The sequence below is a fragment of the Arvicola amphibius genome, chromosome 10, assembly GCF_903992535.2.
Source record: "Arvicola amphibius chromosome 10, mArvAmp1.2, whole genome shotgun sequence".
NCBI classification, from domain to species: Eukaryota; Metazoa; Chordata; class Mammalia; order Rodentia; family Cricetidae; genus Arvicola; species Arvicola amphibius.
The window spans coordinates 360,188-376,160 of NC_052056.1; the positions used below are offsets into that span (position 1 = coordinate 360,188).

General features: G+C 45.2%; 1 protein-coding gene across 6 annotated transcripts in view; it reads left to right on the forward strand.

Moving 5' to 3' along the window:
- Positions 1-7,557, forward strand: part of Prdm15 (PR/SET domain 15) — a 62,056-nt gene extending 54,499 nt beyond the window's left edge. For all 6 annotated transcript variants that reach the window (XM_038346152.2, XM_038346157.2, XM_038346158.2 and 3 more), the window contains exons 20-24: positions 740-823; positions 1,158-1,333; positions 2,943-3,023; positions 4,174-4,383; positions 5,208-7,557. In XM_038346152.2, the coding sequence (XP_038202080.1) occupies positions 740-823; positions 1,158-1,333; positions 2,943-3,023; positions 4,174-4,383; positions 5,208-5,684 (1,028 nt within the window). In that variant the 3' untranslated portion in view covers positions 5,685-7,557. The remainder of the gene's footprint in view (positions 1-739; positions 824-1,157; positions 1,334-2,942; positions 3,024-4,173; positions 4,384-5,207) is intronic.
- Positions 7,558-15,973: the final 8,416 nt, after the last annotated feature.

Genomic DNA, 15,973 nt, shown 5'->3' on the forward strand with positions numbered 1-15,973 from the left:
CTGAGAAGGGATATTGTAGTGATGAGGCGAGCAGGAGCAGCAGGCTGCGTTCCTGCCGCCCTGGCTCCCACATGGCTAGCTTTACACCCGAAATAACAACACACAAATTGTATTCATTTAAACACTGCCTGGCCCATTAGTTTCAGCCTCTTATTGGCTAATTCTCACATCTTGCTTAACCCATTTCTATTAATGTGTGTAGCACCACGAGGTGGTAGCTTACCAGAAGAGATCTTAACCTGTGTCTGCCTCGGAGAGGAGAGGCATGGAGACTGCCTGAGGCATCTGCCTGACTCTGCTTTCTTTCTCCCAAAATTCTGTCCTGTCTACTCTGCCTACCTAATTTTCTGTTCTATCAAAGGGCCAAGGCAGTTTCTTTATTAACCAATGAAAGTAACACATAGACAGATGACCCTCCTCCATCAGGATATAGGTGAATTACCCTGCTTTGAGAAACTGTTGCTTTCTCTACCCGTGGGTCTCTTCTCTACATCTGTGTTTTCAGGCCTTCCCAACCCCTTCATTTTTAAAAATATGAAATGTTATATAATGGGCTAAATTTTTGAGGCCACAGTTTTCTAGGTAAATCTGAGAATAAATACAAATTTTGTCAAACTATCTTCTGACTATTTACCATTCCCCTGAGGTGCTACAAATCCTGAAGCATGAGACATCCTCTGTATATACTTAAACTGAAAACCCACTAAGTATGTGACATTGAACTTGACTTTTCCTGCAGGAATTAAAGACTTCATGTGCGAGTTGTGTGGGAAGACATTCAGCGAGAGGAACACCATGGAGACCCACAAGCTCATCCACACAGGTAACTGTGGCCCAAGGATGGTTCAGGCTGTCCGAGTGTGTAGGGATGAGAGCACCAGCTCAGTCATAAACACTTGCAGAATAAGACTCCTTGGTTTAATGCAGCCCCTTGGCCTCTAAACCCCACTGTTCCTTTCCCGTGTGTATTCTTCACGGATGAAGGCCAGTTGTTCCTGCGGGTCTTAGGCATTGGTGTCCAACTGGGCTGCCCAGGTGACGGCTCTCTAGAGGAGCAGAGGGAATAGCAGATGCTTGGCTTGGGAGATGACTTAAGCACTAATGGCTGTCTGCTGACTTGCATTTCTCTTTTCTACCCCACTTATGTGTGTGCGAAGTGGGCAAGCAGTGGACTTGTTCCGTGTGTGACAAGAAGTACGTCACAGAGTACATGCTGCAGAAACATGTCCAGCTCACCCACGACAAGGTGGAAGCACAGAGCTGCCAGCTGTGTGGCACCAAGGTGTCCACCCGGGCCTCCATGAGCAGACACATGCGGCGCAAGCACCCTGAGGTCAGCCTGGGCTCATTCCCATCTCTCCATAGCATAGCCTGGTCCCACGTGGGACAGGAGTCCCTGTTCTGCTCTGAGACCCTTTGTCCTGGTGCAGTGTGAGTTCAAGGTCGAGCCCTGGTCTTATGTCGAAACTCGGCAGGATCATGTGTAGCCCAGACTGGCCTGGAACTCACTGTGTATCTGAGTAACATTTTGACCTAGGGTCCTTCTACCACTTCTCTGAGTGCCGGGACTGCAGACATGATCCACCACATCCAGTTTTGTGTGGTGCTGAACCTTGAACCCAGGGCTTCATGAATGCGAGGCAGGTAGTCAACTGAGCCCCAGCCCAACCATCTTCTGCTCACCACAACAAAACTAGACAAATAGTTAAAGTTACCCCTAAGAAGAGAGACTTTCTGAGCACAAGGGTCACAAAAGAAGTTGTGACTCAAGTTATTACTAGGTCTGAGCAGGGAAGCTCTTGGGATTTATGTAGGTTTATAAAAGGAGTGGGGGCGGGGGTGTAAACTGAACACCTTTGTGAGCTTTATTCCCTTTAACAGATACAGACTTAGTGTCAGCTGTGACAGCCATTCAGTGGGAAAACCCAGTGTGTAGGGAAAGAGAATTCATGGGAGAAGAAATGCATACAAGTATAAGAAACACCAGGAAGACTTCTACTTTCCTCTGGGTAGAAGTGCTGATGTGAGCAGGAGACACAGTCCTCAGAGCCCATTCGTGTTCTGTTGGCTTAAGCATGGTTCAGAAAAGGGCACAGAATGGGCTTTTGTCTAGAGATCCGAAGATGGAGCTCCCTGACACCCACACAAATAGTGTACATTTTTCCACTTCAGATCTAAGGGCCATCGGGGCGAGGTCAGATGTGTAGCCTTCCCCAGTCTTACAGTTTCTCAACACCATGTTTCTTTGGCAGCTCACCTTTCTTACACCTTCCCAGTGCATTCATTTCCTCCCTGGCTGTCGCCTTACGTAGGACTTAGTCACCAGTTATGAGATAAGCAGTGAGTGTAAGTGGCTGACTAGTGTTGCTTGCCGTGGTGGGAGGCTGTTTGGGCTCACAGGACAGGTCATGGAGTGAAAATGTTGTGTGCTGAGGACCCTTGTGAGTGGGACTGAGAAAGGAAAGGCAGGACTAAGCGGACATGCACATAGCTGCATGCATTAGGCTAAAGGGTACAATGTTAGACCCACAAAAACCTCCATCGGTGGTTCTTGTAGGACAGGCTTATTGCTCCCTCAGCTCCCTGTGATGACAGAGGGTGCACTGATAGCTCACTGAGAGCCCGTGTCATGGAAGCCACAGAAGGAGGACGTAGCCTCCACCTAAGGACAGGAGCCACAAGATGACAGACAGGTACCAGGTGTCCCCACCAGGCCAGACAGCAGTGCAGAGTCTTGAGATGGGGGTCAGAAAGCAGGGTTCAGGCATGCTCTGGAGAGCATTTTAGAAATAGTTTCAAAGTCAGACCTGACCTAGGAGTCAGTTAGCTCCAGTCTCTGACAGCAGTGGCCCTTGCACAGTGAATTTGGACTCCTAGTGCATGATCAGGGCAGCCATTGGGTGGCCACAGCAACCCTGTGCACTGCCCTCTGCCCCGTTCAGGTCCTTGCTGTGCGGATTGACGATCTGGACCACCTCCCTGAGACCACCACCGTCGATGCCTCCTCCATCGGCATTGTCCAGGTGAGCAGCACAGAACGCACCCACGGGGCTGGGTGTGAGGGGGGCAGACCACTCCAGACACACACCATCGGCCATGCCTTACACACCAGCACAGTCTCGTTGCGATTTGGTTGACATTTATTATCATTAAATTATCTTAAGCAAAATTAACTATACTAGGCAAACATAGAATTTTTTTTTCTTTTTAAACAGGACCTTGCTATGTTTACCAGGCTAGTCTGGAGCTCTTTGTAGACCACACTGGTCTTGAACTCACAGAGCTTCACCTGCCTTTGCCTCCCCAGTGCTGGGATTAAAAATGTGTACCACCATACCAGGCCAAATCTAGATTTTAAAGAAACTTTTACACAATTTTTTTTTTTTTGAGATAGGATCTCATACAGTCTAGGTTAATCTTTAGCCTGCTGTGTAGCAAAGGCTAGCCTTGAGCTCCTGACCCTCCTGCCTCTGCCTCTCAAATGATAAAATCCCAGGCATGCACCGTCATGTCTGGATGTACTCAGTATTTTTATGGCACTTTTTTATTTTTAGTCACAGAGTATGTTACGCTGTATTTCAGACGTCTGTACCCAAGTGCTTTGACTTGTGTGATGAGTGTCCTGTGAGTTCAGGTGGCCATGTCTTACGGAATGAATGGCTAGAATCCACATCTAGCCCCTCTGTGAGCCATTTATGTGCTTGGCAATTCATATGTGAGGGTGAGAAAAAGTCTCTTCATCACCACACTCTGACCAGTTCCTGGTAGATCTGTCTGCCCCAGGACCACACGGGGCACTGCGTACCAGGGACACAGCCTACAGCCACTGTGCCCCTGGCCTCCAGCTATGCTGGCCACAGCCCATCTTGCTGACAGTCTCAGAGCTGTGTAAGGGAAAGGATAAGCCTGAACAGAAAGGAGCAGAAAATGCCTGCATAGTTTTAACCAAGCGTTTACGTTAAGTTGTTCCTGCTGTGGATAGTGGCTCACAGGCCCTTTCTTTGAGCTGAACTCTCCACAAGGGAAATACTTCTCCTCTAACAATGTTTCTGTTTGAACACAAAATAGCCATTACCTGCAACAGCTTGATGCCCTGTGGGTTATAAAGGAGTGGATGATCCATCCAGATGTAGCCCCCTGCCCTGGTGGTTACTAACACCAATCTCCTTACAGCCTGCACTGGGCCTGGAGCAGGAGGAGCTGGCAGAAGGGAAACATGGGAAGGCTGCCAAGCGCAGCCACAAGAGAAAGCAGAAACCAGATGAGGAGGCGGGGGCTCCAGTGCCCGAGGACACCACCTTCAGCGAATACCCCGAAAAGGAACCAGAGTTCACAGGCAGTGTGGGTGATGAGACGAATTCTGCTGTGCAGAGCATCCAGCAGGTCGGTTGGTGCCTTTGTGTACCAGGTGACGCCACCTCTGCAGGGACAGCTCCTCTGGGTGGAGCCGTGTAGGCATTGTCTCGTGAAGCTGTGCCACCTGTGGCCTCCCGATCACACATGCTGTGTCAGGAACAGTGTGACACACTAGCAGTGAGAGACCGAGACGTGGCAAGAACTGGACAGCCACTGAGCTGGCCTCTCTGTGCAGTCTCTGTGTTGCTTATCTTATATCACTGTCTGTGAGACCCCACTTCTGCCATGTGTGTCTTGTATGTGTGGGTGGTGAGTCTGCAGTAAGCCGGCTTGCCTTTCAGCACTACGTATGAGGAAGCCGCAGCTGCGGTGCCTCCATAGCTATACAGGTTTACCGGGCCACAAGACAGTAAACCTTACCACACAGGTCAGAGGGTAAAGTGTTGGCTTCCTGGATTTTCAGACTTGCTTTACTCGTGTGTATTATGATCTGACTCTTGTCTCTCCTGCTGCACCCGGCTTCCACGTTCATGCAGGTCCTCATGAATCAGCGGCCAGCACTTGTCTTCCTCAACTCTTCACTCTTTCTTCTGGCCAGTGACATTCATTTGATTTTCCCATCCCAGCATTGCCTCTGAGAACTGTCCATATTTCCTTTCTCTTTTCCACTGGTATCTCCTAGGAGGCTGTGTTCTGCTTTTCCAGGTGGAGGCCTTGCTCTAGTTCTTTTGTCTGAGCATGCAATTCCATCACAGACCATGGCCTCCAGTGGGAAGGTACTGTGGGGCGTTCTGCCTTTCTCCTTTTTGCAGAAATAGTTCATTGTCTATTTTTCTATGTGACTCTTGCAGGTGGTGGTGACCCTAGGGGACCCCAATGTGACTGCTCCATCAAGCTCTGTTGGCCTGACCAACATCACCGTGACCCCCATCACCACTACAGCTGGAACTCAGTTTACCAATCTACAGCCAGTGGCTGTCGGACACCTTACCAACCCTGAACGCCAGCTACAGCTGGACAACTCCATCCTGACTGTGACCTTTGACACAGTCAGTGGCTCCGCCATGTTGCACAACCGCCAAAATGATGTCCAGATCCACCCACAGCCAGAAGCCTCCAACCCTCAGTCAGTGGCCCACTTCATCAATCTCACCACACTGGTGAACTCCATCACCCCCCTGGGGAACCAACTTAGTGAGCAGCATCCACTCACATGGCGGGCCGTGCCCCCGACGGACGTGCTGCAGCCACCACAGGCTCCTGCAGCCCCGCCGCAGGCAGTGCAACCCCAGGTACAAAATGAACAGCAGCAGATGTACAGCTACTGATCATGCAGCTGCAGCACGGCTGCGCTTCAGGCTCTGAAGCCTAGAGGGTTATTTGCTGGGTACCAGACAGGAGGAGTATGCACATGTCAGGATCTCCGAGGTTGGGCTAGCGCTGCAAAGTTACTCCCTTAGCCGGTGACGTGGCCTTTGACCGGCAGGAGCTTAAAGCACTTTGGAGTTCCACCATGTGCTTCCCTAAGGTGGTGCTGTCTGGCCAGACCACAGTGTCTCCCTCAGAGGTCTGTAATTGTCATGGGGCTCAGGGACACAGATAGCAGGGTCCTAGAAGTAGGTGTGATATCCCAAGGACCAGGGAGATTTGATCTGTTTTCTTTAGCACTCCAGTGATGATACAGAAACATGGCTAGCCTTCTCAGGCAACACACAGAAGTAAACCCAGGTTTCTCCTTGCTCCTGAATTCACAAGCAGGGACAAAGAAGTCTAGTAGCTCTTTCTCTGAAGTCTCAATTTGTTTGTCACAGGGCTGTGACCTGAGGCCTTGTATGAGAAGTTTCATGACCTTCATGGGAGGCCCTTAGGTCAGGCACAAAAAGCATCTTGGGAACAGTCTGTTCATTTTATTTCATAACCACTTTATGTATTATGGCCCTCGTGGCCAATATTGATTTATTTTAATATGATAAAGTCGTTTGCACTGTAGGGTGTTGGTCCCTGTCTTGTGCACAGGTGCCTTGTGTGAGGGCACACACAGTTGTGTGCAAAAAGAACCCTCATGCTCAAATCCTAATGCTCCTCCAGAGCCATCTCAGGACTCTGCCATCCAAACATATGTATTACATTGCAGCTTAGCCACACCCCTGAATGGAGGATGGGGAGTGAACTCATGTTTTCTTTCTGTGTAAGCCTTAATTCCAAAGGTGTTTGTGTCTGAAGACCAATTTCCTATGAAATGGAGGAGTTCAGCTCTACAGGAGAGAAGTGTAGCTAGAGATTTAAGAAACCCAGAGAGGTGTGAGCAGGTGAGAGCAGAAGAGGTTATCATGACAGTGAAGGTAAGCTGGCCACACCCAGCTCTGGGGAGACATGGCAGCACCTGTACCATCCCAGTGGCAATAGATCAGGCTGTCATCATGGTGTCCACAGTCCCAGCACAGGGACGCAAAGAGAGAAGGTGAGAGGAGAGGAGTCTGGTCTTGCTCTTCTTATCAGTTTTTAATATCATACAAAGAAGAGGTTGAAGACAAACTTGCCTTACTTTGTCCTTGGTCCCGTGTGTCCTGGTTATAGCCAGATGTGGGCAGCCACCCTGCAGAGACCCTGGCAGCTAACCAGCAGGGCAAAGGAAGCTGCAGTCAGCCTGGTGTCAGACGAGATGCCACTTTCTCAGCATCTCCTTCCAGAGAGCAAGCTTTGAGGATAGGGTTGGAACTTTGTTATACAGTTGGAGCCTAAGGAAGAGATGGCACTCAGACGGGTCCTGCTGGTCTGGGGATTTCTTAACCCACACCCTCTCAATCCACACAGGCCAGTCTCACCTCTCAGTTGTTGGTGTGGTGGGAAATTCTTGGACTGCTTAATTTATGACAGTTATTTTTATGTTATTTATGTGTGTAATTAACTGCTTTGTATACAGTACCCTTATCAGATGAACTTGGGCGAGGGGTAAACTGTTTTCTAAAATATTGCCTTCATTTTCCAAATAAATATAACTAGTCTAGGAAACCACGGAAGCAGTGGGCAGTCCACAGTTCCTATACTATTTTTTTAAAAATTGAGCCACAATTCCTCTTTGCCTTTACAGCCTCTCAAAGATGAACAAGCTGAGCCAAACGACCATTGAGCTCAATCAAACACTTACTAACATTTGGCTTTTATTCCCTTCCCTAAGAAATAAAGACTTTTGAAATCACATTTTTATTTTATAAAGATGTGTTTTTGTGCCTCCAGTCAGGCTGTCAAATCCTGTTGAACGACAGATCTTAGGTTGTGTAGTCTCCCCTGCTGCCACTGTTTAAACACACGGAGGTGTCTACTTCCTACTGTTGTAAGCAGGAGATCAAATAAAACCAGCCTTTCTCCCGACACATGGTCTTACCAGAGTCACTGACTGAGGCGAGCAGGTTGTCTTAGCATGGGTACAGCTACTCTGCAGACTGAACTGTAAAACAAAGGCATCTCCACACTCCAGCTGCCCCACATACATCATAAGCATTGTTGATTGGTGAGAAGTGTTCTTTTTTTTAAAAAAAAAAAAACTGGTCTAAGATAGGCAGGTGCATAGTTATGTGTTCAACAATCCCTGTGACTGTCTTGGTTCACATAAATAAATATATAATGGGAATTTGTCTATACCTCGTGAATGGTAATGCTGTAGGGTCACATGTCATGACAGGATAAAACTCACCGTTGGAGCACAGGGCTCCACCCTCTAGGATGGTGTTAGCAAGTGATATGTTCTCAGGAAAAGAGTCTGTACCATGAAAGCCCTCTGCAGAATGCCCCCCTCATGGAGGCAGATCTTTTGTCCTTCACAACGTCCTCATTCAGTATACAGAGTCAGAGGCAGCACCTGTGGCTCCCATAGGTTTTGAGGGTCTTGAAGACCATTCTGCAACTCGATGGGTGTTTCCTGTCACATCTGCTTGTATGATGGTGAATAAAGGTGCTGTGACCTGTGTTTTTCAATTGCTCTGCTCTCCTGCCCGTGATGAAGCTGTACCTGGTGACCGCTGAGAATGGCTCTAATTCCTGTTGTAGGTGATGTTCTCATTTCCCTGCAGGCCTGATGAATATGTTTGGACCATTTGAAATACTCTGAGATACTGACTGTTGGAAACTTCCCCAAGAGTTACAGATGGCAACAGAGAAAGTACATATAAGCTTCTTTGTAAGGCTGAGATCAGAAGATGGGCACCAGGCAGAACTTGGCAAAGCTTTTCCATGGGCCTGTGGTCTCAGATGGTCCCTTACTGATACTGATCAAATATTAGATGGTATGTTCTAATTTGTCCCTGTGAGTTTTATGTTTGTTTTGAGACAGAGTCTCATGTTGCCCCGGCTGGCTTTAAACTCTGAACCTTCAGTCCCCCCGTGTGTACCTCCATATACTATAATTATAGGCATGTACCACCATATCGAGTTCTTTTAAAGCCGTGAAATGCCTTTATTTTTAGTCCTTTAAGGAGCTGAACCGTCAGGACTACATTTCACGTATCTTAGCGTCTGGTAGCAGTTAGCTCTCCTGCTGGTAAGACTTGTGGATCCAAGCCTGTATATCCCTCTACATTCAGGACAGACTTTGGATATACCAGTAGGAGAGATAAGGAAGCCCTTATTATTTCCACAGCTGACCCACTAGCACCATAAGGTACCACATGGTGCTCTGCTATCAGACACATGATCTGAAGATACCTGACAGAACGTAAAGGAGGGCTTACCTGAACTCCCGGTTTCACATGACACAGTCCCTCTTGTCAGAGAAGGTTGGGTGGCTGGAGCAGCTCCATGTGTAGTGTTAGGAACTTACGATAGTAGTTTTTCCCATGAGTCTGTGGGAGACTGCAGATTTGAACCGTAGCATTTGTGTCCCTGGTACCCTTCCACTCTTGACTACCTCTTGAAAACAGTCTGGTATTGACATAAAAACAGACAGGAGGACCAATGGAACAGAATTGAAGACCGAGATAATAATTCACATACTTTCGAACACCTGATTTTTGACAAAAAAAAGAAAAAAAAATATCAAATGGGGCTAGAGAGATGGCTCAGAGGGTAAGAACACTGATTGTTCTTCCAGAGGTCCTGAGTTCAATTCCCAGCAACCGCATGGTAGCTCACAACCATCTGTAAAGAAATCTGGTGCCCTCTTCTGGCCTGCAGGCACACATGCAGACAGAACACTGTAAACAAAATAAATCTTTTAAAAAACAACAAAAAACAATATCAAATGGAAAAAAGAAAGCATACTCAACAAGTGGTGCTGGCATAACTGGATATGAACATGTAGAAGAATGAAAATAGATCCATATTTATCACCTTGCACAAACTCAAATCCAAATGGATCAAAGACTTAAACATAAAGCCAGCCACATTGATCCTCAGAAGAAAAAAGTGGGAAGTACACTTGACTGAATTGGCACAGGAGACCACTTCCTAAATATAACTCCAGTAGTACAGACACTGAGAGAAACAATTAATAAATGGGACCTCCTGAAACTAAAAAGCTTCTGTAAAGCAAAAGACATGGTCAACCAGACAAAACGACAGCCGACAGAATGGGAAAAGATCTTCGCCAACCCCACATCAGACAGAGGTCTGATCTCCAAAATACACAAAGAACTCAAAAAATTGGTCATCAAAAGAACAAATAATCCAATAGAACAATGAAGTACAGACATAAACAGAGAACTCTCAACAGAGGAATCTAAAGTGGCTGAAAGACACTTAAGTAAATGCTCAACATCCTTAGTCATCAGAGAAATGCAAATTAAAACAACTCTGAGATTCCATCTTAGACTGGTAAGAATGGCCAAGATCAAAAACACTGATGACAACTTATGCTGGAGAGGTTGTGGGGTAAAGGGAATTTCAGCATTGCTGGTGGGAATGCAAGCTGGTATAGCCCCTTTGTATATCAGTATGGTGCTTTCTCAGAAAATTAGGAAACAACCTTCCTCAAGACCCAGCAATACCACTTTTGGGTATATATCCAAAGAATGGTCAACTGTGCCACAAGGACATGTGCTCAACTATGTTCATAGCAGCATTGTTTGTCATAGCCAGAACGTGGAAAAACCTAAATTCCCCTAAACCAAAGAATGAATAAGACATTTACACAATGGAGTACTACACAGCAGAAAAAATAATGACATATTGTAATTTGCAGGGAAATGGAGCTAGAAAACATCATTTTGAGTGAGGTAACCCAGACCCAGAAAGACAATTATATGTACTCACTCATAAGTGGTTTTTAAATATAAAGCAAAGAAAACCAGCCTACAAATCACAATCCCAGAGAACCTAGACAACAATGAGGACTCTAAGAGAGACATACATGTATCTAATCTACATAGAAAGTAGAAAAAGACAAGATCTCCTGAGTAAATTGGGAGCATGGGGACCATGGGAGAGGGTTGTAGAGGAGGGGAGAAGAAGGGAGGGGAGCAGAGAAAAATGTAAAGCTCAATAAGAATAAAAAAATAAAAAAGTTGAGTTCTTCAAGATCTCACATCAACATTTAAAGGAGACCATAAGTATGAAGACACAGACTTTTGACAGCTGTTTTAATAAGAAAATAGATGAATAAAGTATGTTCAAAGTTAATAAATATAACAAAACAAGTATCAAGCAAGAATTATAATTACAATATTTAGTCCATTTACATTAGGCAAGTACCTTATCATTTATCCTATCTTTGTGTGTCTAAAGTTTCATCATATCTAATTTATCTTTTTTCATACTAAGGAAACATAACTGTCTTCAACTCTTCAAAGACTCCAGAAGGATATATTATCTAAGTAAACAAGAAGTGCATTGTAATCACCTTCCAAAACTCTAGAATTGACAGAGACATCTTGCTACTTGTATAGTCATCCAAAGTTTTTCTGTAACGCTGGGGCATCCATCTTCAGCCCACAGGCCCATAGTATCTTGCAGACTTTTTCATGAAGCAGGAAATTTCAAAGACTGTTTTGCCTATATTGGCAGTTTGTCAGTCACTTTCTTTTGTGTCCTGACGAATGTCTGGTAGACTCTTTCATGAGGCAGGAACCCTAAAAGGCTGACTCACCTTCTTTAGGCAAGTTCAGCAATCACTTTTCTGTGGGTCCTGCATCAAGCAGTCCAGGCAAGAGCAGTTTCTTGCCCAAATGGCTAACAAACTCCATAAGGAGCCTCTTTGATGCCCACTGTCTCTTGAAGTAGATTGATGCTTCCAGGAGATGTGCCTCATTGTCATGCAAAGTCTAAGTTCTTAAAATGTTTTAAATGCCATATTCTGTAGGTCTTTGAAGTGTTGAAGATTATTGGTCTAACTGAAATATCTCTGTATATCTAGAAAAACCTAACTAACATGACTACAAGTTTGACTATTATAAATGACTACTTATTAATCTGCAAATTTTAATTATACATTAGATTTTTAATTATCTATACAAACAATACCTTAATCAAGGGCAGAAATATACATAAAACAAAATTGACCTTAAATTTGTGTCAATAAACCAAGATCCATACCAATGCAAAGTATTCGTCTCTAACATATCCCCCTTTAAATGTAAACAAACATTTATAAACAATCATTTATGGAATTTGGGAGTTGTTCTTTAGACTACTTCCTGCTGATTCGGGGCACTGTTAATCAGGTCTGTCATGGGGTATCCTATGTGGTAGGTCCATCTCAGCAGCAGTCCTGAAGCTGTCATGGATTTTGGACCATCTGTGTCATTGCTTCAGGGAGTCTTGTTTGATCAAACCATATTAGTCAGTAAGAAATCCACAGCTTTCTTTCCACTGTGGAAAAGAAAGCAGAAACTCTCTTCCAAACAACATATTCTTCTTTTGTTTTGTTTCTCAAGACAGTGTTTCTCTGTTGCTTTGGAGCCTGTCCTGGAACAAGCTCTTGTAGACCAGGCCAGCCTTGAACTCACAAAGATCTGCCTGCCTCTGCCTCTGGAGTGCTGGGATTAAAGGTGTGTGCCACCACTGCCCGGCCCAAACAACATATTCTTATACCCAAATTTTGAAGTCAAAATACCTTTAAAATATGTATGTTGGTTAATCTTACCAGCCTAAACAGGAAATGTCCCTCTATACTTATCTCATTCACAGTAAAAAAAAAAATTCAAAGAAAACATATATATTCATTCCAGATTCTCTATATTTTCCATCTTTACATGGCTTATTTTTCTTTATTCTTTTAATCTATGACTGTCTATACTCTGTCTCTTTTAAAGACTTTGTTTTATTTTTTAAAACCTTTTATAACTATATAATCTTTTTCTTCTTTCTCTCAAGCCTATGTATATTTTTAAACACTATGCCTCGTTCAGAGGTTCATTTCTGTCTGAATCTGTCTTTATCGCTTACCTGTAATCATTTTCTGACTAGGAGTGCTTTCAAAATGGTAAGCAGGTTGTTTGCAGCAGCCCTGGATATTGGTTTTGTCTCTCAGCCTTTCAATATGGCAGAAGTACCTTTACCACCAGTTCTGGGACCCCAGGGTGGGAGCAATCTTCAGCACCTCAACTCTGGAAAGCAGGTGGCCCATGCTGCCACCAAGTAACTTGCAGCACACTGCCCACAAACCCCATTCAAGTGCTTGGCCTCCTGAAAGAGCCAGAGCTGTTTGTGCAGCAAGCACAAACCAGGAAGTCTTCTTAAAGGAGCCATGTAGTTTTTGTTGCTACTGCTGAGTTAGGAAGTCTTCTCTTAAAAGAATCGTGTCTCTGCTAGCGTCTAGCAAACAGAACCCATCTGATAAAATGCTACTACCATAAAGCTATACTTAACTCTGTTTTGTTTTGTTTTTGTTTTTGTTTCTATAATTCCTTTCCAGATCATGACTCAAATACCTCTTATGGTAATCTTCTAGAAGCTCTCATTTCCCACTCAGACAGTGGCCTGTCTTTTCATCACAGCACTCGATACTTAAAAACATATTATATATATATATATATACATATATATTTATATTTATTCTATCTGCATGTATGACTTTGTGCCAGAAGAGGACATCAGATTCCCACTCTAGATGGTTGTCAACCACCATGTGGTTGCTGGGATTTGAACTCAGGACCTGTGGAAGAACAGCCAGTGCTCTTAACCACTGAGCCATCTCTCCAGCCCTAGTTAGGGGTTTTATTGCTGTGAAGGGACACCATGACCACAGCAACTTTTACAAAGAAAACATTTAATTGGGGTGGCTCTACTACAGTTTCTGAGGTTCAGTCCATTATCATCATGATGGGGAACATGGCAGCCTGCAGGCAGATGTGCTGGAACCGAGAGTCCTACATCTTGCAGGCAACAGAAAGTGGACTGACAGTCATACTGAGGGAAGCTTGAGCAAAAAAGACCTCAAAGCCTATGCCCACAGTGACACACTTCCTTCAATAAGGCCACACCTCTTAATTATGCCACTCACTTTGTGGGCTATTTTCTTTCAAACCACCACCACCTTCATGTGCACTGTGCACAGGCAGAGCCCATGGAGGCCAGAAGAGGGCTCTGATCCTTTGGAACTGGTGTTACAGGTTGTTGTGTGCCACCAAGTGGGTTCTGGAAACTGAACCTAGGTCTTTTGCAAGGACAGCCAATGCTCTTAACTGCTGAGCCATCTTTCCAGCCTGTCTTACTTACTTCTTATACAACCCATCTGGTCAGAATAAACTAGTTCATGATGCATTAATACTAAAACCTTATAGTTTAAAGCTAATGTTTCTTTCGCAAGCTACGCATGCATGGGGAGTTATCCTCAGAACCATTCTTAGAAAATCCACCTCACATTGCTTGTTGTGAAGTAGGAAGGAAAGAAAGACACAGAAGGCCTCCCAGGTAAGGTCCACTCCTCTGGTCTTAGTGCTTTTGCTGTGATGGAGGTAGAGTGGAATCTGAACTGACCATGTAATGAGCTGGAAAGCCCAGACAGAGGACACCGGACTCAGCTATGAGGAGGGTAGGGCAGCCGATTAGTATATTGCAATGTTGTGCAGACATGGCCTTGTCTCAACAGATCCCTACATCACACCTGGTGCTGGGTCACTCACTGTCAGTGCTTCCTCTGAATCCTGAGAGATCTTCTCTTACACACCATGTAGAGGGCTCACATGGAGTAAGTCTCCCTAGCCCCAGGCAGAATGTTCCAGAGTAGCCAGTGCAGCAACTCACAGTTGTGATCCCAACACTCAGGAAAACTTGAGATCTCCCTGGGCTACACAGCACACCCTATGTCAGAACAAAACAAGACACAATTTTCCAGGGATAGCCAGCCTGTGAATGTGGCACTAATAATATATACCTGCAAAGAAGAAAGGGAAAAAAAACTGCACTCTTCCTTTTTAATTTGAGAGATACCAACACAGATTTCAAAGAGGTGTCAGACCAGGAGTCAGCTCAGTCAATAAACAGGTTGTCATGCAAGCATAGAGACCCGAGTTTAAGGGCCAGAATCCATGTAAAAAAGCTGAGCATGAGCCGGGCGGTGGTGGTGCACGCCTTTAATCCCAGCACTCGGGAGGCAGAGGCAGGCGGATCTCTGAGAGTTCGAGACCAGCCTGGTCTACAAGAGCTAGTTCCAGGACAGGCTCCAAAGCCACAGAGAAACCCTGTCTCGGGAAAAAAAAAAAAAAAAAAAGCTGAGCATGAGAGTGCATGCTTGTAATTCCAGTGTCAGAGAAGCAGTCAGGAAGCCCCTGGGGACCTCTGGCTGTCTGGCTAACCAAATCCATGAGCTCCAGGACAGTGTCTTAGCAAATACGATGGAAAACAACTGAGAAAAACACGCACAGTGTCTATCTCTGGTCTCCAAACAAAATGTATACTTGTATACACGCACGCCCCATCTGTCAACACACACACATACACAAATAGGACGACACATGAAAGAAGGAAAAAGAAAGAAAGGAAGGAAGGAAGGAAGGAAGGAAAGAAAGAAAGAAAGAAAGAAAGAAAGAAAGAAAGAAAGAAAGAAAGAAAGAAAGAAAGAAAGAAAAACTTCTCCGGCTCCTGTACCTCACTGGTGGTGATGATACCACAATCCAGCATTCCCAATGGGGTGCAATCCGCTGCCTCTACCACACCTGCCTTCCGATGGAGTCAGAGATCACATATTTTAACTGCTTCATCAGACAAAGTCAGGCTTCTTACTATGAGGCTTAGCATATTGTTTTGTAATACAGGCTGTGTGAGAATGTCTCTTGGGTGGACAGCTCATGCCACCTGTACTGACTTATGGCTGAGCCTACCGTCTTTGCCTTCAGCTAAAAACAAATCACATTTTTTTACAGCCCTCCGCTGTAATTTGAGGGCCATTATTTGAAGCCAAGAACAAAAACATGGCTGAACTACCCCAGACATAATTTGTTCTATCATGAAGGGAGCAGATAGAATGGATTTCTCAATGTCCAATCCTCCCACGGCATTTCTTCCCCAAAGCAGCCTGGTGTCGGATAATTGGCGGTCCCCACTCTTGTTCTGTTCTTGGTCATGGTCAAGATCAAGAAGAGCTGATTATAGCCTTCTGTCTAATAGCCTTTCACTTCTTAGGCCCCTAGGCTATCTCAGCAGCCACCAATGCTTCTCAGACATTTTCTCCCCTCTGAGACGCTGG